Source organism: Asterias rubens, chromosome 12 (genome assembly GCF_902459465.1).
Source record: "Asterias rubens chromosome 12, eAstRub1.3, whole genome shotgun sequence".
Taxonomy (NCBI): Eukaryota; Metazoa; Echinodermata; class Asteroidea; order Forcipulatida; family Asteriidae; genus Asterias; species Asterias rubens.
The window spans coordinates 10,154,499-10,181,706 of record NC_047073.1 but is presented as its reverse complement, the minus strand read 5'-3'; the positions used below and the strand labels follow the sequence as shown (position 1 = coordinate 10,181,706).

Sequence of the window (27,208 nt, the reverse complement as noted above, 5' to 3'; positions counted from 1 at the left end):
CTGACAAGATCAAATTTTCAGCCAAATTTGAACATTATTTCCTTTATTATGTGTCCATCCTGTGTCAATTTCGGGACAGTGTGATTCCTGTATTATACATAAACCTGATCATGGCTTAAAACAAATTAATTTTACACAGTTTGACATTTTCAAAATACTACTCTTCATCATTAATGTAAGAAGAGTATATTCTTTTATTTTAAACTTTTAGACTCTTTAATTCAATCTGGATGCCTTAACAAATTAAAATAAATATTATACAATAAATATTTCCTGAATGATTTGCCTGCCTTGTGTCAAAAGTTGTGTATTAGTTATTTTACAAGAACACCTTCTTTACAATGAAGAGATGTGTTCCAGATTCATATTGAACTTCAATGAGGGTTTAATAATGGGTGTACCTTTGGCTCCTCCAAAAATTAGTTGCCATAAAACTTTCTCGGTAAAGAGCACTGGAGAGTTGTTGATTTTATAAAACAGAAATGACACCCTTTGAAGCTGTGTAAGTTTTAGAGAAAGGGGTAAGTTTTCACCCCAAATTTTGAATCTGAGAAAGACACAAAGAGAGGTACAAAGAACCTTGTAGAAATGATTTTAGTCTTTTGGTTTTCAGTTATCTATGAGGTACATTTAGTGAGGCACATGTCTGTGCTTTGAGGAAAAGCAAAAGTACAAAGAGGTACACAGAACTTACACAGAACCTTGTGGTAATGAGTTAAGTATGTTGGTCCTCATTAATCTATGAGATACATTTAGTGAGGGGAGTGTCTGTTCTCTGAAGCAAAGCTGAAGTACAAAACAGGTATACAGAATCTTATAGCGATGATAAAGTCTGTTGGTCCTCAGTAATCTATGAGTAGCTTGTGCTGACGCATAGGTCTTTGCTGTGAGGCAATGCCGAGGTACAGAGGTACCCAAACCTCACAATGGTGATTCTAGTCCATACTCTGATAATGAAAATCACATCCTAAAGACACCAAACTTGGTTTGTTCCTCTTGTCCATGCTGCGAGGTGATACTGGGTGAGGTACAGACAGTTACCCAAACCTCACACTGGTGATTCTAGTCCATACTCTGATAATGAAAATCACATCCTAAAGACACCAAACTTGGTATGTTCCTCTTGTCCATGCTGCGAGGTGATACTGGGTGAGGTACAGTTAGGTACCCAAACCTCACACTGGTGATTCTAGTCCATACTCTGATAATGAAAATCACATCCTAAAGACACCAAACTTGGTATGTTCCTCTTGTCCATGCTGTGAGGTAATACTTAGACACATTCCAAGGACCTGAATCAAATTACCAAACAGAAAGAAAACCACAATGAGTTACATGTAAGAGAGAGTATTTAGCTAAATTAATCGGGGTATTTTGGAAGAGAGTGGAGAGATTTTGTGTGCCCTGCCAGCAAGCCAAAGAAGCATACATGTTTAGTGTTTGCCTTGTCCTTCCGTGTGTGGGGGTGCTTTAACGCTAGATATAAAGTATGGTCCTGAACACAAAAGAACCACTATGCGGACTTACACACGTCCACACAGTGTTATTTACAATTTTTAAGAACACAGGAATGTCCACAGAGTGACTGCAACGCAGAGCAGCATGTGCTCAATCATTGTCTGAGCGATAGCTCAAGGACTTGGCATATCAACTTCAAAGAGTGTGGATTGGTCTTGGGATCCCCTAGCACACCATTCTTGTTCTATGGAGACTTTCAAAAACAGAACTACGTGTAAAGACACTGCTCTTTACACAAGTATACTGTGTCTAGTTTATCAGCAATGAGTTTTAAACAATGTTTAAATCATTGTACATCTATATCAAAAGCCCAATGAGTAATGTATTTTAGAATGTGCGCTTTATGAATCCATATGTTGGTATTTTTATATTATACCTGACGTGTGTGTTGAGGGAGAATTATTCCGTCATCCCACAGCCTTCCGCTGGAGTATAAAGCTGAAACCTGACGCTTAAATCTCTCTCCTGTCTTAGAGTCCAACTCCAATGTCTCATCACTGTCCAACTCCACTCCTCCAAACTGAGATCAAGAAATACATTTTATAATCGGTCAAAACGGGGCCAGACTAGTCAATCGCTTCCAGAGGTGTGTTTTAGGATGTTGATTCTAGTGCAAGTTTTCAATCAGGGGCCAAATAAGCAGAAAATACTGCTTAGCAAATTTGCTTAGCAAAAAATGAGTGGGGCACCAGTTGCAACAATATAAAACTTATGGAATGTTGGTCGGTAACAAGTTTCTGTTGAGTAAGATTTTTCTGTGCTTAGCAAGTTGTTCTTTTTTGCTTACAGGCTTTATAACGATAGGCCTATTTTATGAGCAGACATTTTCTGCTTGCAGATTGAATCTCGGAACAGTTCTTATTCAATAAACAGAAGTAACCATAAGAAGCATAGCAAAAGGCATACCAGCTTGCTGGTGAATCTTGTAGGCAGACGAGTGACGCAAAAATGCAACTCCATTGTAAATGCCCACAAACACACCGTCAAAAACCTCCATCGATTAATAAATGCACTTTACCTCACACATGTTTTTCTGCTATTAAAAAATTAAGCACAAAAATGCGCTTACTGTTAAGCAGCTTTATAAAACTGTGCCCATTGACATATCTAATTTTTAATAAAACTTCCGGAGATAGATTGTGATCTATTAGGGTACGGGTTCGTATCCCGGTCATGACACTTGTGTCCTTGAGCAAGATGCTTTACTATAACTGCTTCTCTTCACCCAGAGGTGTAGGTACCTGCGAGGGTAGATATTGTGTGTCTAAAAGCCTTTGGAGCGCTATGGATGCCCGGCGCTAAATACTCCCCAGAGAGCTGAGAAAGATTGAAGGAATGTTATTGGCCCAATGACCAGGGCACTAATGTAAAGTGCATCGATACGTTATTGTTAAATGCCTATATAAGAACTAGTTATTGTTATTATTATTGTTAGAAAGTTCTAGAGTACCTGTGATTCTTCTTGGGAAGAAATACCAATTCTAGCGGATGGCCACATGAAGAGAAAACGGGGACTAAACGCTCGACCACACTGTAAAACAAAAATGCAAATTTCAGTTAGCATTTTAAGTTTAAACGGCTACTTGAACGAAAAAATGCTAATAATAGCAAGAGGAAAGGGACTCATAAACATTTGTTGGTATATTTCTTGGGACTCGATCTATTTGAAAAAAGAAAAAAATTAATATTTTTTAGCATCTTTGTACCGCTCTTTAAAAATGTTAGTTGTAGATTCACGCTTGGTTTACGAACCATTGCAAAGTTGCTCGGTCCAAAGCTGTCGCCAACAATCACCGTTATCTTTGGGACTTTGGCGCAGGCGACGGCCGTCATCATCTTGGATCGAGCTCTGATCACATCTCCCATGGATTCTCCGTCTCCAATATCTGTTATACTGCCCTCTGGAGGCAAGTTCTGCAGGAAGATTATTGGTATTTGTCGATGGCAGCACAGCTCAACGAAGTGGGCTCCTTTTGTAGCTGCATTTGCGGTGAGAGCGCCATCGTTGCCCACAATTCCCACCAGATGGCTGTATCAAATGAAAACACAAATCTCAAAAGTGTTCTTTCGTCTGAGAGAGCTTTTAAAGCAATCGCACAACATCGGTAAACAGTATTGTCCAAAAGCCCACACTTCGTGTATCACAACTTATATATAAAATAACAAACCTGAGAAAATTTAGGCTCGATCGGTCATCGAAGTCGGGAGAAAATAACGGGAAAACCCACCCTTGTTTCCGCACGTTTCGCCGTGTCATGACATGTGTTTAAAATAAATCCGTTATTCTCGAAATCAAAAATTGATAATTGTTTTAATGTTTTCTCAAAAAGTAAAGCATTTCATGGAATACTATTTCAAGGGAAGTCTTTCACCATTACCTTCTGTAAACCCTGTAAGTTATTTGTAAATCTGTGAACTTTTAATTTTTGTTCTGTTCAGAAAGTGTCCAATTTCTTTCATAAGACTAGACATAAGTTTTTGTTTCATAACATAAACAACAAGGTGTTTGGTATGACGATGATGTTGTTTGCACACCTCAAACGAAGAGCAAGAATTATTTTCTTCACATGTCAAGTTCCAGTTTTTTTAACTGAGGACAGGGTCAAATGAGGTCACACAATGGAACATCTGGGTGGATATTTATGTCAGCTGTTCGACTAAGGGTAACAGAAACCGCGCTCTGAGGTTGTTCTGGGGGCATTAAACACCCTCTCTAACAACTTACCCCTTAATAAATGCCATGCCTGTTACCAGGGTGGGGCCATACAAGGTTTTAAACTCATGAAATCTGCTTCCATCAGTCAGCCGAGCAATAATCTACAAAAGACAACAAAGAGAATCAGATGTTAGCAGAACGAATATTATTGACCGTTCCATTTTAACCCCCACGCACAAGTGCTGTTTGCTGCCAGTGGCTGTGGTGCCAATGCTGGGTCGCGGCAGCGCGATGTTTTGTACACCAATACATGGAATATTTATGTGAATTATGTTTTTTTCTCAACGATTTCTTCTGTGACAGGACAGCATCATGAAATAACAATGTATAGAACACTGACCAATATTTACTTCAAAACAGAAATTTAATCTTGGAAACTGAGCAGACACTAGGCGAGTTAGGTGCAATAGACGATAGACTGCCTGGAGCTACGGGGTATTCTCGTCGGTCTAGCTCGTAAGACGTTTGCTCTAGAATGGCAAGGGTTGTGGGTTCCAATCCCACTCGAGCAATATGCATGTTTTCACAGAACTTAGGAATATGCTTCAAAACACACATCAGTGTAAAGGCCCGGTCCCACTGCAGCGATAACGAGAACGATAATGATCACGATGCAAAGAGAACGCGTTCTATTGGTTGAATTGCTCCACGCAGAATACGCACATGCTCATTCAACCAACAGAATGCATTCTCTTGGCGTCTTTATCGTTATCGTTCTCGTTATCGCTGCAGTGGGACCGGGCCTTAAGGGTAAAAGCAAGTAAAAATCTGTATCCCTGATGCAAAAATAACATCTTTTTAAAGATGATACCTTCTTCATGCTCCCCGGTGTTGCTGGATCGATTCCAGGCAGTTCGTTGGTACTGTAGAGAGGCTCCAACCAACTCTCAGGCTCCGAGGGTAAGTCTGCATTCAGACTGGCTACAATGTCCCTCCCGACATCAAATGCTTCTTCTTCGTTGGCGGCAAAATGATCGGTGCATCCGCTGACCCTATCCAAGGGGAATCAAGAATAAAAGTTGTTAAATTTGCATCGAGGATAAAAATATTAATTTGGGTTTCACACTCGCACAAATGTGTGTTAGCACTCATTATTCCCCCCCCCCCTCCCCTCCGAGTTCTGTGAAAAAAAACACCCAGGCATATTACTCACGTGGGATTTGAACCCACAACATTTGCAATTGTAGAGCAGTGTCTTACCAACTAGACTATAAACACAAACCTTCTTAGCTGACCAGACCCCAAACGCAGTTATAACATGCACCCTACCCAAACCCTCTTAAGCACCCAGTTGGGTAGCCCGACAGCCCCCTTGGGTAGCCCGACAGCCCCCTTGGGTAGCCCGACTGCCCCCTTTGACCCAATCCCTGTGGATTCTTACTTGCAGTGTAACGTAGCGCCACCCAGGTCTTCTGCACTGACTTTCTCCCCGGTAGCTGCTCGTACCAGCGGCGGGCCACCCAGGAAGATGGTTCCAATCTTGTCCACTATAACTGCCTCGTCACACATTGTAGGTACATAGGCCCCACCTGCTGTGCATGATCCGCAAACAATAGCAATCTGGGTAGAAACAAGGACAAATATTAATAATAAAATAGCAATAATAAAAGTGGTTTTATTGTATAGCGCTCATATCTGTCGCCAGTGACACTCAAGGCGCTTTAACATTCAGTATTTCCCACAAGGTATGTGGGGCTACGTTTGAAGTATGAGACCAACTCCTTTTACATAGCACCATGTAATGGTTGAGAAGGTGCTGTGGAGCAATATGCAGTCAGTCAAACCAAGAACACTGGGGCGAACTCCTTCTCTTTTGGCTAAGTACACTGGGTTCCTTTACTCGCATTACACAGCCAACAAGATCTGTGGCTTCACTTCCCATCCGAAGGACGAAGCGATAATGGTTTTAAGTCTTGCTTGAGGATACAAGTGTCACGACTGGGACTCGAACCCACACTCTGGTGATCAGAAACACCAGAGCTTGAGTCCGGTGTTCTTATCTGCTCAGCCTGACACGCAACAAAATTTCACCTTTTATTAACAAAAACTTGGATCAAAACTTAATAGTTTCTTTCAATAATTTCTGCAACCATGGGCATTTCCTCCCGCCCCCGCCCCTCCTTAAACATTTCCATTGTAGAGACTCACCTGAGGAATTTTGAGGGCTGAGAAAATAGCCTCATTGGCAAATGTTTTTCCGCCATGTTCCTTGTCCGCAAATATATCTGCCTAAAGGTGAAACAAAACAATGAAAGAAAGAAATTGACAGAAGAGTAATGTTGTGGAACCAAGTCCAGGGGAAATGAGACCCCAAAACCAGGATATATTATGAAATTTCACTGCGACTTGCCTAACACTTTTGTGCTTTTAAAGCAGAGCTGCTTTAGCTCTATGAAATTGTGCCCTGCCAGCAATCTGGGCCCAACTTCATAGAGCTGCTAAGCACAAAAATTAGCCAAGCATGAAATTTCTTCCTTGATAAAAACAGGTTACCAACAAAATTTCCATTAGTTGCATATTGCTTGTTAATGTTATTCAGCTGTTGTTTGCTAAATCCTGAAATTTAGTTGGTAATCCTGTTTTTATTGAGGCAGAAATATCCTGCAAAGCAAATTTTTGTGCTTAGCAGCTCTATGAAATTGGGCCCTGATATAGTGATCATATAACAACCGCTAGACCCATCCATCAAAGGTGGTCCAGTGGATCCCAGCTACACTTGGGCCATTGCTTGTTACTGGTATTCAGCTGTTGTTTGCTAAATCCTGAAATTTAGTTGGTAATCCTGTTTTTATTGAGGCAGAAATTTCCTGCTAAGCAAATTTGTGTGCTTAGCAACTCTATGAAATTAGGCCCTGGTATAGTGACCATATAACAACCGCTAGACCCATCCATCAAAGGTGGATCCCAGCTACACTTGGGCCATCCCATTGGGATCAGTTCCTCTATAAAATTTTGTGCTGAATCTAAAGTTGGGACGGAACAGAACTACGATTGATGGTTATATACCTGAAGAGGAAGAAAAGCGCCCCCACTGTCCACGACATACACGCAAGGTAGACGGTTGTGCAATCCGATCTCTTGACATCTCAACTGCTTCTTGACTCCGATGGGGTACATTGTGCCTCCTTTGACGGTGCCATCATTGGCAGATATTGCACACCATGTGCCATGGATTTTTCCAACACCTGTCAAAAGGGAACATACATCCATTAAACATTTAGCTTTTAATTGATTGCCACTGTGTACAGTACAGTATGCTGAGATAATTGTATACGGGTGGTGCACTAAAAACCATGATTAGATTTAATTAATCACAATTTAAATTTCTCTACACTAAATTTAAAGATTAATAAGATTATGAGGTGAGTGCATACATGTAGTACGCAGTAGTAGTCAACACTCCTACTGTCTGACCATCAACAATACACTGTGGTGCATAAATACACAGGACACAGTCAACCCTCCTACTGTCTGACCATTCAAGTACCAATCTGTACTTGAGTAGATTAATCTCTATACAGCTCACAGTGAAGCTAAACTGGGATGGATGGATTAAGCATACAGCAAGGATGCAATTACATGTGTAACATAACTTTTTTGACAATTAAGCTACAGTGGAGTTAGACAAGTGTATCCATCCATCTGTATCTATATGTTTATTAGACCCAGTAACTGGGGCGCTGTATTGCTTTTTCGAAATTTTGACATTTTCTGTCATACTACACTAGTATGACAGAAAATGGCAAAATTTCGAAAAAGGAATACAGCGCCCCAGTTACTGGGTCTATATTACTGGGCCTTCAGATTGAAGTTGCTGAATGGCAGAAAAACACAAAGCACTGTCTCACTGTGACTTTTGTGTGAGTGTGGGAAGAAAAAGGGTCGATTAATTTTGCGCATGGCCCGAAGGCATTGCTGAGGAAAACTGGGCACCGTTTCATTCCCACCATGCCATTTGGCCATTCAGCAAAATCAACCACTAGCACTACATACTCCTACTAGAAACATGATGAGGTTTGTTCCGCTGTTCAAGGGAGACGAAATCGAAACGAACCTCATTCTAGGACTAGGAATCTGGAGTATACCACTGCACAAGGCGGTAATCACGATAAGCTCTTAGTCTATATTAAATTGATGGGTTTGTTGTGAAATAATCCTACAGTCGTACCAATCACAGTGCTGGCACATGGGATGTCACCGTAAGGCATTCCAAATCCAGCCAGGGTCCCAATCTCTAGGAATGTGTTATCGCAGTACTCATCAAGCAACAGCCTCAGTCTGTCTCGGACGAACAACTTCTTATTCACTTGGGTGTGCCTCTGCATGGCCTTCTCGCCACCACCAGACCGCGCCAAGGAAATAAATTTGTTGTGATTCTCCTCTAAGGTTTTGCTGTACTCCGATCGCTGCTGATAAGATGAGGTGGAAGTGTCCATCGAACCATCGAGACGTTTGAATTTGACTCGTTCTTTTTTTGCAGTCTTACTCGCTGATTCTTCTGGTTCTGCTGCATTTGTTGTGTACCATCGGCTACGAATACAATATCCAATATCCTGCTTACAGAAACTGGTGATTCGGAACACTTTTATACTTTTGAACACTGAAAATCCAAACCTCATTTTCTCGTTGTATGATTTGAACTTTCCCTGACTTTCCTGAAAGTAAACAACGACCCCGCAGCTGAACACGAAATTAAACGGACGCAGACGACAGCACTTCTCTATCACAAGAGTGTTCTGCCAACTTTCCGGGAAATATTTCTTACAATCTGCTGTGTAGGTACATGTAGCATGCTGATGATGATTAGTTCATAGTCTGCAAAGTTTCAATAGTTCGAATTGTTGATCATACAGCAATAATTTGTTTTCAATACCATGAATGTTACTGTTTTAGCCATCCCGAATCTGATACCCATTTTTTTGATAGGGCGCCCTCCAGTGACAGGTTATTTGAGCCCAGATAAAAACGTTACACATAAAAAAAGGAGGTGACCAACTTCATAGACCGAATCTCTGGACTTGATTGGGACTCGAGATTTTGAGATTTTGACAACTGAAATAAATCTGGAACTATCTGAACGCAACTACAGAACATACAGTATTCCATCACTTCAGCTGGCTGGGCACTGGTGATATTGGTAAGTTAAACTTTAACTTAAAATTAAAGTAAAGACTAACAATAACATTTACAAGAAATAATTCGTCACTGACTGTCATGACTGTACTAGTTTTTCACCGACCGACCATAGCACCGACATGTCATAATTAGCACTGATTCCCTCATCCACATGCTTCATGGTGCAACCAGCTACACCACTGGAAATGGACGACAAAGCATGGACGAAAAAAAGAAGACTTAAACAAGGAATGGAATCCCAAAGAATTAACAGCTGATCTTGTCATTACCACACCGGCACGACGTGTCAACAACGACTTTTGCTTGCTGTATATTTTTGACAATTTTTAAAACAAAGTGTTGAAAGTCCACATGGGTGTGGTCATTTGTTATTTGTGGGGGTGGGTGACTCTAACTTCTAAGGATCTTTCTGTATGGCGCCACAACTTTTTCACTCATTTTTACAAAAAGGGATGTCTCGTTGAGGTAAATTAGTGGTCTGGTGGCGCCATACGAAAACTTTTCCTCTGAGTGAATTGATATCCTCCCCTTACCAGTTTTCACGCTATTATGCCTTTTTCTTTGAATTGGGAAAAAAAAAATGATGCCATATATCAACCGATGCCTTAATTATCTTCATTTGTTAATATGAAGTATGCAAATATATATTAAAACTTGATGGACATTGAAATGAAATGTTCACACTACACACCGATCTTCGATGACTTCAACTGGCCCCATTTGTTTTGAGTTTTTCCTGTTTTCACGGCAAACAAGAAAGTATTGTTTCCCTGGTGAAGCCATACATGGAAGAAACATCTGCAGTGACTACAAGTGTTCTTTGAGACTCTGTGTTTGACTCTATAGCCAGCAGTTGTCTTCGTTTAATTCAAGTATTTTTTAATGAAATTTTAAAAATTACCATGGTAATTTGCAAAAAATAACAAAAATAAATAATTTAATAAAAAGTGTGAATAATTATTGGCTTTCAAATCTGATTTTTATTTAGTTTTTGTTCCCTTTTTTTTCTTAAAATTTATAATAAAGCGTATAAATAAACAGTGATAATTGAATCAACAAGCTGATGTTTAAATTTTAATATTAATAATATTGATATAAGGGTTAAAAAATAAAAAACTCCAAAAATATTAGAAAATGATATAAGGCACCGTATGGCTTCTTTAAGCCTCTGTATTTTTTTCTCAGAATGCTCAGCAAAATATTCAGTCACATGATTTGATCATCATGAATTGTGAATTGAAATAGTGTTTGATAAAACTTTTTGGGTGGGCAAATATTTGTATGTGGCCTCAACAATATGACATATTTTTGTACCTTGTAGAAATGCCTAAAATACAAAACTGTTTGCATTTACAGGTGCAAATAACCAGTGGAGCCTTACGTGTTTCTAAGTTTTGGTCAAGGGAGAGGAGACTCTTTGCGCGATCGGTCGATGATAGCACAGCGCGATCGGTTGATTGCACAGATTGACTGATAGCACCCAACATTACCACTCAGTCAGTTGAGCAAGAGGTTGTCTTTAGCCGTTGCTTACTCAAGAAACTCTGATGGTCGTCTTCCACACGTATCCCGCTTAGCATCAGCGTCCTTAGCTCAGTTGTTTCTTGTTGTGTTGCGTTTTGCTTCCTTCTGTTACCGCTACTTTCCTTGCTTTAGTATCACTAGATCATACTAACAGTGACACAGCTATTTTTTATTTTTGACTTTACCTGTAGGATGGACCAGGAAAGTAAATGGAGGGCACGTACTCCTGGAACTATGTTCTGCTATCGTTCGTGGAGACGATAGTGGAACGAACCTTGTAGTTCTAGGAGTAGAGTTTGCGGAGGCCTCCATGGCCTCCATTGCCCGGTCTTTACCTTGGTGCCCCTTCAAAAGTTGCCCATGGACTTTTTTAGAGTTTGCAATGGAAGTGCCTTTTGGAAAGTGAAAAAGAAATACGGCCCATGCCATCTCAGAAGTGAATTTCCAGCCCTGTGTTTGTTGGACTGCATACATACAAAAAATCATAGAATTCTATTGATTTGAAAATAATTTTGCAGGATATGGGAGGGTCTTTCAGCCTTGTAATGCTATTGTAGTTACAGTCAAACACAAAAGGAGGTTTCAAACATTATTGGTAGAGGTACCACTCTTTAAAAATTTACCCAGTTAGTTTTCCTTACAGTTTATAACCTGAAATTAGAATAGACCATAAAATAAATCATTTAAACAATAAAACTTTAAGCCTAAATAGTAAAAGGTAATGAATAACTTTACCGTTTAATTCATCAAACAAGGACACAAAACCCAATCAAGTGTGACAAAATACATATTTTATGAGGACATAATAGGCCTATTCGATCATATGGCATGGTTGTGCTGCAGTCAACTGATCTACAGTACACAGGGCCTATAATAACAGACGGTGTCCCTTTTTGTATTTTTCTGCATCCATTGATGGGTAACATTATTTGTAAGCCCTTTTCTTACCCCAAACTCTGTTCTTGCAATCACAATTGAAAAAAAAAAAACTAAATTTGTTTAACACTGACCATTCTAAGTGGCCCCTTACCTCAATGACCAAGCTAAAATGAAGATATTTTATCTAATACAAACAGTTGGAAATGTACACAATATAAACACACAAAAGTAAGCTGGGTGTTCTGTACACAAACACAAAGTAATGTTTGCAGGGTTTCAGGGTGCACCTCACACTAAAATAAACTCACATTTTTGGAGATATCGATGAAAATCAGGACACAGTAACCCTTCTCAGATTCAAATATTTGGCCATTAAAAACTGATTTCTTTTAACATATTAAAACCACATTACTTTCAAAGTGATTTTTTTCTCTCAAAATGCTAACATTTCTATGTAGGCTTCTAACTAAAAGATTTGTTGCCTTTAATTTTAAGAGTGATAACCAAACAATTATGTACCTTCCCTTTAAATTATTTCATTCTGCTGCTGGGGGAAACAGTAGTAAGTATTTGATCACCAGGCAACCTGACCCTGGGTGATCTACACTTTAACCTGTCAACTAAAGTATCATGTTTCCCTGGGAACACTTGAAGGGTCCCTGAGGATTATTTCCCTGTATTTCTTTGAATCCTTGAGTTGGGTAAGGTCCCTAGTGGTTGCTTGGGTTTTTTCCCCATTTGAGGTTTCTTAAATTGAGTTTTCCTAAAACTATCTTTCTGCTTTGAAAGACACTGGACACTATTGGTAAAATTTGTCAAAGACCAGTCTTCTCACTTGGTGTATCTCAACATGCATAAAATAAAAAACCTGTGAAATTTTGAGCTCAATGGTCGTCGCGCCATTGCTCGTTACCTAGTAAGGTTTTATGCTAATATACATTTTGAGTAATAACCAATAGTGTCCAGTGCCTTTAACACTATTCATCCTGATACCTGGTCCCAACTTAAATTTCATAAAGCACAAAAACCTGCTTAGCACAGAAAAATCCTACTTAGCAAAATATTGGTTACCAGCCAACATTCTGTAAAGTTGACACTGTTGCAACTGGTGCCCAACTCATTTTTTTTTTAAAGCAGTATTTTCTGCAAAACACCTTTATGAAATTGAGCCCAGATTGGTAAGGATATAAAAACATTGATTTTGTTTTGTCTGTGAAAGCTTAGGCCTACTGATTATGAGGTCATGCATTTTTTTCTATGAAATATTTTCCTCTGAAATGAAGTCCTAATGTTTGAGTAAACTGTTTCAGGCAACCTAGAAACAACCTAGATACAACAAAAATTAAGGCTTTTTTTACCTGCAGAAAGTTGTGCATGGTTTTCACTATTTCTGCTGACTCACACTCACAGAATGGATTAAGTCCAAACAGGTTTGGAAAAAGATTAAAATGATCTCTGTTTAATTTTAAGTTTAAAGCTTACTGACTATGAAGTTCATATGACCTACTAGTACTAGATCTATTTTTTAAAATGAATCAGCTGATTTTAGTTATTACAATAAAATTAGGAAAGTTTTTGTGTGCATGGTTTGTACTATTTTCTGCTGACTCACAAAAAAGCCCAATTTCCATAGGTTTCAAGGTTGATCGCAGCACAAACTATGAACACTGAGTCCACGATTATGTGGTCTGCTTGCAATCCTGTAATTATTCTTAACTGCGATTGGGCTGTCATATATTTTATGAGAATAGTTTGAAAGATAAACAAAATCAGATAAAGCCTCTCAATTTGTTTAATATTTTATTGTCATGACTACCCAATAATTCTGAAGGAAAACTTAAAAAGAAAATGATAACATGGTATTTTGCTTGGTAATTCTTTTTTTCCAGTAATGACTACCCAAGAATTCTGAAGGAAAACTTAAAAAGAAAATGATAACATGGTATTTTGCTTGGTAATTCTTTTTCCAGTAAGCAAAATTGTTTAGTGCTTAGCCCTAGGCCCAATGCCGTAGAGGTGCTTTAAAAGCACAAAAGAGCTAAGCACAAATGTACAACTTGTGATTACCTAGGTTTACAAACTAGGGCTACCCAGCAGCTATATAATGTCCTATACGATTTGTGACTGGTGGTATCCTGCTCATTTATGCTAAGCAGAACTTTGTCTAGAGCAATATTTTTACGTAGCTTAAAAGCGGCACTATGAATTTAGGCCCTTGTCTGACTTCTATACTCTATAAATTCATGGTGTGCTATATATGTAAGCACTTTCTTTTTAGGGCGTACACATTGTACATTTTGACCCCAAGCCATATAAACTCACAGTGCGTGAAATGGCAATGATTGTTTCCTACGGCATTGTACTTTACGTTATAATTATGTTGATTCACGGAGGAAGAAAACAGCGCAGAAATGGTATACATTTGCTCTCTCTTTTATGACTAATGGGAACCAACTGAGTTCTGAAAATAACACTGACTGGATCACTAGATTAGAGCAAGGCTGCCCATTTTTGTTTTCCAATCGTTGAAACCCAAATGCTTTTCAGGGTCAAATAAACAATACAAATCATCATCAGAAATTGATTATTATACCATGTATCTATAGGGGCCTTGTTACGTGTACCATTTACATGTGCGTACAGTATGTAGCAGTAAAAACGGTTGAAGGATTAATTTTGTACTTTCCCTTTGTACATTGTCTATACATGTACCAAGGCTTTGGTTTCTGTTTTTAGACTCTGTATGACCCAATTTAATACAACTGCTTTAGAAGCAGAAAGTTTTGCTTGCAAATTGTGTGCTTATCAAAATTCAGCAGGATGCCAGTCACAAGTTGTACTTGTGTCTTATGGCTGGTGACCTTATTCTGATAAGCATAACTTTGTTGTACTAACTACATAGTGTTTAAAAGCAGCTCTAACCATGAAATGTATGAGCCCTAAAATACATGCACAACTATATAGAGACCCATTTTTCTCAGTGTGATGTCAGATGTGTTGTACTATGGCAAATTTTGCACTGGATGGAAGGTTATCGAATGAACTTGGTCTTCTCCTTCCTCACTTGAGGACAACTCTTTAAAAAAAGATTTCATCAGAAAAATTGAATTTTTGACATTTCCCTTCCTCTCTATTAAAGGGTCTGGGTACTTTTTGTAGGACAAAAAAACACAATGTCCACAGATTTACATTAAACGCACACAGTTTGAAGATAATGATGGTAGAAAGCTTCCCTGAAAATATTGCTTGCTGAGGTGCTGTACATTTTTTGAGAAATGAGTAAAACAATGTCATGAAAATAATTTTCGTCTCAGTGATCATGAGACTAAAATTAATTTGACATTAAAAACATATTTTCGTGACTTTGTTTTACTCATCTCAAAAACTACATCACCTCAGCAGCTAATATTTTGAGGTACGCTTTCTACTATCATTATTTTCAAACAGTGTAAGTTTAATGTAAATCTGTGGACATTGTGTATTGTGTTACAAAAAGTACCCAAATCCTTTAAAAAGCTTGCCATAAACTTGTGGATACCTGTACTTGTCATCCATCTGAGCCACACTTTACCACTCTTGTAGAGAGCAAACATCATCCTGTATATCTTTTCTACGAAGCATCCAAAATAATTCTCAATGCATTGATTGAATGTAACTTGACGAGCCGTTCACACTTCCTTATTATTGTGGGCATGTTACACGTGTTCATGTACATTACACCACAAACTAACCAAGTAGTACACCAATGGTCCTTTGAACTTGCTTTGCCACGATGATGTGGTTTTACAATTTCCTTCCTCCAATCTTACCATAAAAGGCTTGTAGTAGTATATCACACGATCACACTCTGATAATTTTGCAGTTACCATAGAATTGCTCTGGTTACACCGAACTACTATTACAGGCCTAGTGTACATGTACAGTACATGTTTTTAGAACTACATGTAGGAAGAAGCTGGGTGGAGGCAAAGAGACTAGATTGAAAAATTCTTTCTAATCGCTACCATCGTCATTTACTGTAAAATCTTGCATTCTACAAAATGTTTGTTTTATTTGGCCAGCAAGCGAGTCAGTGAAAACAAGTAAAAGAGAACATCACTAATCCACTGTCATGCAAAAGAGTAGGTTTGCATGGGCGTAGATCACATGACACGGAAAGTTTTGTAAAACTATGAAAAATAATGTCAATCTTGATTTTTAAAAGATGTTTTGATACACCAATTTTTGGGGAGGGAGGAGGTCATCAAAAGTGGTACTCTCTGTACAACCTGAAATCGTCATAATGATGACTTTAAATAGTCATAGCTACATGTAGCAATGGTTATAACACCCCTTTCAAATATTCTGCCTTTTCATCGGTTTAGATCGCGTCACATGATATGTCTTAGTTTTACTAGAAACAGCGGCCGTGTGATCAACAAATGTTGATGCCCGATTGGTCAGATCTTGGCAAACGAGCTGTATCTGTCAAGATAGATTAAAAACCTGTGGTATTCTCTTGTTATGCTTCTTACATTAAACCTGCACTTGATGATGACCTCATACAGTCCCTTTCAATGTATCAATGTACCAATGGTGACCCTCAAAGTACTAATTGTCAATGAATGTTGATGCCGGATTGTCGGATCTTGGCAAACACGCTCTGTATCTGTCAGTGTCAAGCTAGATTATAAACCTTGGTATGCTCTTGTTATAATGCTTCTGTGACCGGTTTAAAGGAAAGATGTTAATGTGGAAACATTCTCGATTTATATCTCTTGCCTCTGGGCTTTATTCGTAATCTGTCGGAGAAGAACAAGAAGTTGACAGTTGTTATTCTCCCGACATCAAAGTGTAGAATCCAGTAATATTAATGAGAAACAATAACATTGCAATAAAATAAACGTTAATATATACAGTGCTTATGCCTACGAGTTATTCAAAGAATAAGGCAACTAATAAATCCACAAACGGGGCGGGTTTCTCTCAGCCCCGGAATTAAACAATTAGAAAAAGACACATCGCTAGAAAATGTACATTAATGTCTTAGCGATTACTAACTAAGGCCATCAAATAACGATTGTAGTTGGATGGCAACATTAAAGAAGCAAATAATAGAAAACAGTATTTCCTCTGGCAGGTTCTCGCCAAAACCTTTATGGCGTCCGCCATCTTGGAAACGCTTAAACAAACTGTGCAAAATATACCTCAAGAAGTATTTCTCAAGAGCTCAACTATCTCTTTCTAATAACTCAAACTCATGTGTAATAAATAAAGAAAGGTTAATGAAACTAAGTTCTGAAAAAGGGCGGAACTCCTGATTGCCGAATCTCAATTCGGAATCTTGCCAAAACAACATTAAAAAGTGGCTATAAATCTAAGCAAAATGTATAAAACAAGTATAAATGCAAGGGATTGTATGAAGGTAAATGCAATTTATGATAAAGGGGAAATGTGAAATAAATAAAGAGAAAAGATCATTACCTGTCGGAGAAGAACAAGAAGTTGACAGTTGTTATTCTCCCGACATCAAAGTGTAGAATGACCCGAATTGATAAATTTGAAAATAAAGCCACCGCTGGGGGCGCTTGGTCCGGGTTAGATGTGTGAATAAATGAATGTATTATTAGGTCAACAAAGAAAGCATAAAAATACGTTTTACACACGTTTTTCTGCCCGTCACACTTCTAACAAACCTGCACTTGATTTTCAAGTGAATAAACTGATTCAGGCATGCAATGCAACTTCTCACCATCATCTCATTTCCTCTTCAGAAAAACCTGAAAGCACTGCGCTGATATTTATTTCAAAGGCAGCTTGTACTTGGAACCTTATTGTATTTTTGATAACGTACAACTACAAGTCGAATGCATGATCTCAATGGACCCTTCCCGTGAAATATGTTAATCACATTCACGCATGCGTACAGACCCTGTTGGTTGGCAAACGCCAAAGAGTTGTGCACTAAGCAGACGCGCAATCGCGTCTGCGTCACGCACCCATTAGCCATGTACAAAACAGCGCGATGTTCCCTCATTTTGCTCCGCCCACTACGCACGCGTGAGCAAGAACACGTGCAGGGCTCTCCTATGCCTTTCTGCACAACTCTGCCGCGCGGGCCAAGCATACGCGCACGCATGTCGAACCTTAGTGTCGGACCTTCGTTGCGTTGTGATTGGTCAATACACAATGGGGCGGAGCTTAATGGATCGGTCTATTGAAACCATGCCCATGATTTGTAGTTGTTCCTGGACAGATAAAACTCTGCTTTTTCATGTTGACCATTGAGGGTTGGACAAAATTCTGCTTCAGTCCTTGTCTTCAGAAAAACCTGGGCACCATGCTAATATAAATTTTAAAGGATGTTTGTTATTACTTGAAACCTCATTGTATTTATAATAATGTACAAGTTGAATGCATAGCCTATATGAGCTGAATTGCAAACCATGCCCTTGATTTGTACATGTAGTTGTTCCCGGGTGGATAAAATTCTGCTTTATCATGTTGACCATGGAGGGTTGGACAAAATTCTGCTGAGTCATTGTTGATTATGGAGGAAGGACGTGACTTGAATCAATGCTGTTTCATTTAACCATCAGGGCCCAATTTCATGGAGCTGCTAAGCACAAAAATTTGCTTAGCATGAAATTTCTTCCTTGATAAAAACAGGATTACCAACCAAATTAGTGTTTTTTTTGCATATTGCTTGGTACTGGTATTCAGCTGTCGTTTGATTATCCTGAAAATCACGTTGAAATTTGGTTGGTTATCCTGTTTTTATCAAGGAAAAAAAGATCATGCTAAGTAAATTTTTGTGCTTGGCAGCTCTATGAAATTGGGCCCTGACCCACTGTCATGTTCTGACCATGGTCTGACTGTCAATTTGCTCCAGAGTTTATCATTGCATTGTGTACACAAGTTATGTAACCGAGAAAACAGAATTAGCTTTTGCAAACAACTTACCAACCAAAAGGGCTGATGGTATGCAAAAAAATAGTTGGCCTGGATGTTTTGACCCTAGCAGAGTCAAAGTCTAAATGACAACACAACAACCATGAACAGATAGATACACACATTACATGGTGCAAGTGTGTTACTGCAAACCAAATAATAACATTTTAACATAAGTTATGTAACTGGGGTACTTATAGGTGCGCTTCTGTTTGCTGTTCGCTATTGTGTCTTCCATTACCTACAGTTTCTTAACTAACGATTAGTAAGTGACCTGTAGACATATTTACATAAACTCAAACTCAAACGGAGCTGTCTAAAGAAGCTTTGCCTGTGAGACCCAATGAGTCAGTTGTACTGAGAGGCGGGGCACATCACTGTGTTCTATTTTGTTTCCTTTGTAGTTGAATTAAACGTCAATGGGAATATTTATTTGACTTCTTCCACGCTTGAACGGATACCACTTGTGTGACTAAGCATTTTGGTCTGCAAATTTGAAACTTGTAAAGGCCCGAGTCCAGTGTTTAAAATTCACTTTGGGTATAATCTCTACTTGTTCGTTGTTTACAAAGGAGTGCCAGCTCTCTCTGTCAAGCTTTTGGTCTCACATGTAAGTAAATACTTGTTTCTTTGACAGACGTAATAATTTGCTTTTGAGATTAAGCACTGTATAGGCCTATATTTACACATGAATACAGGCCTGTGTCTGAATCATTTTATTTAGGTTTGATTCAAACCCATCACCACTGCTTCCTACAGATCTTAACCAATCTGAAAGGCCATTCAGAACTGTTTCAAAATGTTTCAAGTTGTTGGTGGGTGGGTCAAAACAAATAACTAAATTAATTTTTCACTGTATTTATTGTTTTGAAACTATTATTATTAAGTTGTCTTATGTGCGAATGTAATTGGTCACACTCTCAAAAAGCGGCAGAGATGGTTCTTGTAATTGATTTAGCTTTCATCATAGAGCGAGGACCCTAGAGTCATTGCTATAAAGTATTTGAGGACTTTAGGCTGGATTTCACAAAGAGTTAAAGGCAGTGGACACTATTGGTAATTTAACTCAAAATAATTATTAGCGTAAAACCTTACTTGATTGATGGTATAAAACATTGTGAGAAACGGCTCCATAGTTTTTGAGAAAGAAGAAATTTTCCACGAATTTGATTTTGATACCTCAGATTTAGAATTTGAGGTCTCGAAATCAACCATCTAAATGCACACAACTTCGTGTGACAAGGGTGTTTTTTCTTTCATTATTATCTCGCAACATCGACGACCAATTGAGCTCATATTTTTACAGGTCTGTTATTTTATGCATAATGTTGAGATACACCAAGTGAGAAGACTAGTTTTTGACAATTACCAATAATTGTTGGGGTGTCGTGGCCGAGCGGTTAAGAGCTCCGAATTCAAGCTCTGCTGATTCTTTTCAGCAGAGCGTGAGTTTGAATCCTGGTCGTGACACTTGTGTCCCTGAGCAAGACACTTAACTATTATTGCTTCTCTCGACCCAGGGGTAAATGGGTACCTGTGAGGGCAGAGATGGTTCTTGTGATTGATTTAGCCGAGTAGCGCATTTGTTGCATGAGGCTGTATACTCCCCAGGGAGCTGAGATGGTTTAAGGAGTGAATTAAGGCCCAGTGACCAGGGGTAATATCTTGAAGCGCTTTGAGACACCCGTAGGGAGTGAAAAAGCGCTATATAAAAACTCAATATATAATAGTGTCCAGGGTCTTTAAGACTAGTAGTCTTATCTCCAGTTGGGACGATTTACTCTTCCAGTCTTAATTCTTATTTCTAATTCTAATTCTATAAAACAATATTTATGCATTTTTGACACAAGCAAAGCACCCAACAGTAACTTTTGGTGAGCCAATCAGTGTTGATTTTAGAGATGCTACATGTACATGTATGTCAGATTTTTGGCCCCAAACATTAAAACATATATTTTTTTGAGTGAATGGTATTTCAAAGAGTATCACCCGCTCTAACGAAAACAAGTTTAACTTTTACTTTTAATGGTCAGGAACCATGACAAAAATTTTAAGCGTTTCTTATAAAACACATAAGAATTGGTCACGTGATATATTGTCGGGATCTCGACAAAAACTAATTGTGAGCACTTTTTTTCACTGCTACTAATAATTGGCGGACTTTTTCGAGCAATGGCTCAAATGAAAGTTTGTACTTTTCTCGACCTCCATCAAAATACCTATTGAATTTTAAATCAAAATTTTGGGGTCAAATCGGCCAAAAATCTGACATTAGCATCTTTAAGTGCTTGATCCTTCTAGCATGTCCAGGGATTAGGTGTCAAGAGGTATCAACGTGGCAGGCTGCTAGTTAGCCTTTTTGAGATATGGTGGACACAATAAGAGTGTACTGTTTGGTTTGGGAATAATACAGACATATTAACACAAACCTTATAGTGGCATTGTGTACAGTATTGTGTCTACCAGAAATGGCTTTCGCTAGCGATGCTGACATTGTGAATGGTGGTAGATTCACTACATACAGGCCTATACTGTGTACTCATATATAACTCACTCAACTATTCGTGAACATATTATGATTGATTTTTTCTGCACCATGTACCTCTTTACAATTACACTAATGGTTGTAAAGTCATTAACATAGTACTGTACATTACTATTAATAGTCACATTCGAGGTCACACAATGTAAAAGTCTTTCATCTAGGTGATTAAAGTGTGTTTATTACCATCTGTTGGTCTGTACATGTTTGGTCAAATTGAAAAAAACAAAAAAAACAGGCCTGGTTTTATTATAATTTGTTTGTCTGTGCGTGATGCGTAATTACTGTCATACAGCATGCAGTCAGCACAATTTTATGCAGACTTGAGTTTTGCTAAATTGCCTGCGTGATCTGTCATTAAAACACTCAACTGGTTAGACAGTAGGCCTACCATAGAAGGCTTGATGCACGTACATGTACAGTACCTCAAAGCAAAAACTACATGTATGATGTACCGTGCTGTAAAGATGACGTGCATCACGAACCATAGTTTTAGTTTTATTAGAATAGAATAGAATAGAATAATGTTTTATTGTCACTTGTAAAAAAACAAATATTAGTGCAGTGAAATTCGTTTTGGTTTTGGGTGTCTAAAAATATTATGTTGTATACAAACTACACTAAAAATTCACCATTTACAAAAATACATGGAAATATAATATCAACAACTCTGAAAAGTACTACAATACACAGGCGAAATACGAAAGATAAAAATAGTACGATAGAATTAAAATCTTATTAGACTTTACACTGACATAAAAATATAAAATGCAAATCGATACATAAAGAAACAAAGAAGCAAACAAGCCAAAAATACCAAGCCAGTGAGTGTCAAGGAGGAACAGGTGACCAGCACCTCTACAAAGCCGTCCTGCCACAAAGAATGTCCCCTGAAACCCAGCCCACAGTTAAAAACCACCCATCCCACTGTTAAATATATATTTAAAAAAAAGGGGGGGGGGGCCTTGAAGGCCGGACTGACAATTACTGACACAACAAGAGCAATGGCAATGTGACTCCCAAATGCATACATCATCAGCTGAAAAGTCAGATACAAACTTGTCCCTGTAAAATTGGAGCAGAAGAGTCTTAAGTGCTGACAAGGACACATTACATTTGTAGATTTGACTGACAGTGGGACAATCTACTGAAAATTAAAAACAAATTATTTATAAGATCACAGGCCAGGCACCGTGTGACACTGTACATGTAGAGGCAGAGTGGTCTTTTGTCCAAAGTCCTAAATAAGTTGCTGTAGTTTACATGTACTACTTACATTCATGAACCATGATTATAAATACTCTATTGTTTTTTTTTTGTTTTTTTTACATGTTGTATAATCAGCAGAAATCAAGTCAGACTGACTCATGATTGTCATGTTGTCATGTTGTCATGTTGTAAATACTGTACAAATATTAGATGGATCTTTTGGTCTTTCTTTGGTCGTGCCAAAGTCCTGATTCAGTTGCGGTATGTTTAGTATGTACATTGTACATCAAGTATACATGAACATTCTAAAATTGCTTTTATCAGAGCTGTCTTTTACTGTAAGGGTTACTCCAGAAATTAACTCAAAACATGTAGCTCATCATTACTGTACACTCAAGCAGTGTTACCAGTGGACTTTTTCTTCCGTTGACTTCTCGCAGAAAGTGACCGTGACTGGCTTTGGTGTGTTCCCATTGTTTTTCTTCCATTATTTTCTCGCAACTTCGCCGACCTTTTGAGTCCAAATTGGGTTATTTTATGCATACACATTGAGATAAACCAAGTGAGAAGACTTTTGGCTCCCAAAGGTGTCCAGTGCCGTTAAGTTTCTGTAAAACACAGCTTTGTGTTTGGTCTTGGCAATGTCTTGATTAAGTTGCTGTTTGCTTAGGACTCGACCTTGAGAAGAAAATAAGCAAGACCATTTGGCAGTTGGGAGTCATATGGTTACAAGTCTCCACACAAAAGTATGTCTTAATCAGCTCTTAACCGGTCTGTACATAACCAACTTTCAACCAAAAGATCTGCCTAGAGTAACTGGGAAAAATGACTGGCATTCTTTCAAACAGAACAAAAATTTAATGTTATTGCTGTTTCTTTTTGCAGGATCTGATTTAATCTGGAGTTTTAGAATGGATTCATGGTTGTTGCTGATTCTCGTGGTCCAGCTTGCTGGCACCCTGCTTCCCTCTGCAGCTCAAGATGTAAGTATAAGACGGGGTGCAAGACGTGAGACAATCAGTTGGCATGTAATGAGGCCTTGCCATACATCTCAGTTTGGAAACAATCTAGTTGGGTAGTCCTGCTCTCATAAAACATTCCTCCTTTACATGGCACCAAACACCCTGCAGTCCCACCCTGTTGCCACACCCAAACTCACTCTGTCCCACCCAAACTCACCCAGCTTGAAAAGCGTTACATGAAAAAAATCCTTCTTTTTTAACTTTTACTTAGGAGTGCATTATATCAAACATTCACAAATGAGTGGTTTGTAAAAAAATTGGGAAGGTTGTCAAGTAGTGCTTTCCATGCTCTTTTAGCCGGGCTCCTACATGACGTGCATGATACCCATGCCCTCATCCGTTAGAGACTGTGAAGGGTGTAACCCTGTTTCAGCTTCAGGAGTGTGTGGCAACGTGCCCTTGGTGCCAAGTGTAGCCCTCACTTGGAGTGGCTGTCCGGCCTTGTGATGTTTGGCGATACCTCATGGAAAAAAATAATAATATGTACTAGAGGCCTAATGGTGCAAAGTTTTTTTTTTAAGGTAAACTTTTTTTGGTTTTTTTTGTTCAATAGCTTGATGGCTGCTGGGAAACTAAAGGCTGTTTCAAGCAGCCACCGGACTGCACCGGGGACGACTGCACAGCTTTCGTGACCTGGGAACCAATGGCTGGTAACCTCTTTAAATTCACCATGAAAGGCAAGGCTACCGGGTGGGTAGCGTTTGGTCTACGTGAGTCCACTGCAAGCGGAATGGTAAGACACAGTTTTTTTTAAAGTCCAGAAGTTTAAAGCTTTTGGATATTGACAACATCAGTACATTGTCAAAGACCTGGGCCCAATTTCATAGAGCTGCTTAACGGTCGATTTTGTGCTTAACGGGTGCACCTAGCAAGTTTTTCATTTCATAGCCTTGCTTAAGCAAGGTCTTTTGCTTAAAACGGCGAGGCAAGCAAGCAAAAAGGGTCCTTAAAGCCCATTGCTTAATTACCCTGTTTAAGCGCCGGGCCCAGTTTCAAAGAGCTGCATCCCGTAACGGTCGATTTTGTGCTGAACGGGCGCACCTAGCAAATTTTTCATTTCATACCCTTGCGTAAGCAAGGTTTTTTGCTTACATAGGTAAGCAAACAAAAAGGGTCCTTAAAGCCTCTATTTTGCTTACACAGCGCATAATGCAACACTCATTGCAAACAATGTTATTGTGCTGGCACAGCGATGATTGTACGTGCGTTTGTATGGTAGGTGTAGGGAATAAATGAGTGTCTAAAATGCTTCAGAATCATGTTGTACAATGTATTATCTTCTTGTTTACTTTCGAGTTAGTGTGTAAACCTTTCGAGGGGCACTTTGAACCATAACAAATAATACATATCAGACACAGAAGGTGATGAATTTTTTTTATCGCCACTCAAGTGCACTCCGCATTTATTCCGCCCGCCATTTTGTCAGACCTTCTTCTTTTTCGCTTAAGCAAACGATCTAAAATGTTGCGCGCGCAGTTTGTTTACGTGCTTAAGCTAGCAACCGCTGGTGAAATAGGTTTACGCTTAAGCAATTTTTGTTGCTACGTTAAGCCAACATATTTGCTTACCGTTAAGCAGCCCTAGGCCATGCACACAGTGCAAAATACACTGCCTTCTTTTGTTTTGCTTAAGCAAACGATCTAAAATCTCCGCGCGCAGATTGTTTACATGCTTAAGCTCGTGTACGTTTAGCATGGAATCCGAATGGTTTTAAGCAATTATTTTTGCTACGTTAAGCGAAAAAATTTGCTTACCGTTAAGCAGCTCTATGAAATTGGGCCCAGAGGTCGATTTCACAAAGAGCTAAGATTGGTCTTAACTGTGTATCAATCTTAGTTGCTGAGCAAAGTGTGATGTCATCATACCAATCACTAGATGGGAGGTCTGACAAGTTTTTCACAATGCTATGTTTAATATCATAAGTTGTGCACAAATGTGTTTCAATGTGTCAGCCTTTATCATTTGCATCCCCTGATTTCTGAAGATGATAAATTTAGAGCCACACCTTCAGGTTGCCTAAGATCTCTTCAGACCAATAACTCGGACTACTCCAGATATTACACAATTTAAACACACTGTTATCACAGACTTTTTCCATGGCTTGAAAATTATGTGCTAAACAGGTCTGATACTTATACTTGTAGCAAATTCAACATATTTAGTTAAGTAGGATTTGAAACTTTGCATGTTGGGAGTATATAAACAATCAAGTGAGGTTTGCAGTGACACCACATGTACATAAATATCTTTTAAGTATTTGCTCGTCCCCAGCGCCTTGCTTTAACCAAAGGCGCTGGGATGGGCAAAAGTATCATGCACTGTCATTGGTTTAATAATGCGCAGTCCCATCATGCATCACACTCACACTGCACCATATTTCTATGCACTGTACGCATGACGTACTTCCTGAACAAAATCTGTGCAAGCAATTAGCCCATCCCAGCGGTCCTGGATAGACTGGCTGCTGGGGCCGAGCGCATTTTAAGTACTGGTGGCTCTGAGGAGAACCGGTGGTTTGATCACAGACGATCAGTATGCTCTGATTGTCTTCAAGGAAAAAAAAAAACTTGACGTTTCGATCAGTATACGCCTCTCTTAATATTTATGCATGAGGTACGTCACAATCCAACCCAAAACGAGGCTGTGGGCGCAACCAATGCAAGTGGTGGTGGACGTGCGCCGACAGCCATTATTTTGGGTAAGAATGATGACGTCATGCATGAATATTACGAGAGACGTATGCTCTGATCATCTTTAGGAGACGAAGAGAAGGGGTTCTTCTCCAGAAGACGATCAGAGAATAAACAGATGGAAACGTTGAGCTGTTAAACCACCGATTCTTCTCATAACAACCACTACGCAAAAGAGACTAACGTGCATGTACATGGTGTCATTGCAAACATCACTGGATTGTGTTTTGTCAACTCATTTATATATATTTTTTTCTTCTCAGAGTCCAGCTGATGTGTATGCTTGCACCTCGGGAAGTACAGAAATCTTAAGGTCGGAGAATGTGTTATCATACAATTCAGAGGCCAGAACTAAGCCAGCTGTAAGGGCACAGGTTTTATTATTAATTTGTCATACTATAACCAATAACCTTTCAAATTCACTATTATAAGACACAACTGAATTTCCTTTTGAGAGGTTATTTATTTGTTTACTAATAAAGCGATCTAATCTTATGACGGGTCAGGACCGAGTTGACAAGAGCACCCAACTCATTAGCTCCAATGTTTCTGACCAGCAGGGTATGGGTTGGAGTCCCGGATGTGACACTTGTGTTTTAGGCAAAACACTTTAAAGTGTATAAAAACCATTATTGTTTCGGATAAGGCGTAAAGCCGTAGGTCCCATGTGTTGTTTAATGCATGTTAAAGAGCCCAGTACACTTATTGTAAAGAGAAGGGGTTCACCCCAGTTTACCTTGAAAACAATTACATGGTGCTATGTAAAGGAAAGCATGCAGGTCTCATGCTTCAACCATAGAGTTTCTCTATGCTTCAACACATACTCGCACAATACCTTCTAGGAAAAAATGAGTCGAGTGCTCCAATTTTGGGGCAAAATCCACAGACTCTTTTAGTGGACCAGAATTTATTTTACAAGACCAGAGTCAATTTTGAACAAGCATTTGGAAAACACATACATCTCGTTTGTCATGCTACATGTACTTTGATTCTCAACAGAACTGAAAGACATAGGCCTATCAGATTAATTGTCAACATTTTT

The 27,208-nt window shown here is 38.9% G+C and overlaps 2 protein-coding genes across 6 annotated transcripts in view; one reads left to right on the top strand and one right to left on the bottom strand.

Annotated features, from left to right (window-relative positions):
• Positions 1-1,135: 1,135 nt before the first annotated feature.
• On the bottom strand, positions 1,136-9,137 carry LOC117298004 (methylcrotonoyl-CoA carboxylase beta chain, mitochondrial-like). The gene is made up of 10 exons (XM_033781217.1): positions 8,403-9,137; positions 7,241-7,419; positions 6,383-6,463; positions 5,616-5,794; positions 5,046-5,226; positions 4,244-4,335; positions 3,271-3,547; positions 2,969-3,049; positions 1,895-2,038; positions 1,136-1,292 (listed from the first exon to the last, which is right to left on the bottom strand). Exons 1-10 carry the CDS (start codon positions 8,851-8,853, stop codon positions 1,215-1,217), a joined length of 1,743 nt encoding a protein of 580 aa, XP_033637108.1. The 5' UTR covers positions 8,854-9,137; the 3' UTR covers positions 1,136-1,214.
• An 80-nt stretch (positions 9,138-9,217) lies between these two features.
• Positions 9,218-27,208, top strand: part of LOC117297604 (putative ferric-chelate reductase 1) — a 46,949-nt gene continuing 28,958 nt past the window's right edge. For 4 of the 5 annotated variants that reach the window (XM_033780724.1, XM_033780722.1, XM_033780723.1 and 1 more), the window contains exons 1-4: positions 9,218-9,371; positions 23,340-23,437; positions 24,030-24,209; positions 26,430-26,528. In XM_033780724.1, coding sequence (XP_033636615.1) covers positions 23,366-23,437; positions 24,030-24,209; positions 26,430-26,528 — 351 coding nt within the window. In that variant the 5' untranslated portion in view covers positions 9,218-9,371; positions 23,340-23,365. Of the gene's footprint in view, positions 9,372-19,216; positions 19,314-23,339; positions 23,438-24,029; positions 24,210-26,429; positions 26,529-27,208 lie in introns of those variants that run through there. The other variant, XM_033780721.1, reaches the window with a different exon arrangement.

Coding starts and splice junctions, on each gene's coding strand:
- LOC117298004 (XM_033781217.1), bottom strand. CDS start 8,853: ATGAGGTTTGGATTTTCAGTGTTCAAAAGTATAAAAGTGTTCCGAATC. Junction 3,548..4,243: donor GGCATGGCATTTATTAAGGG/GTAAGTTGTTAG, acceptor CATTTGATACAG/CCATCTGGTGGGAATTGTGG. Junction 3,050..3,270: donor GACCGAGCAACTTTGCAATG/GTTCGTAAACCA, acceptor TTTGTTTTACAG/TGTGGTCGAGCGTTTAGTCC.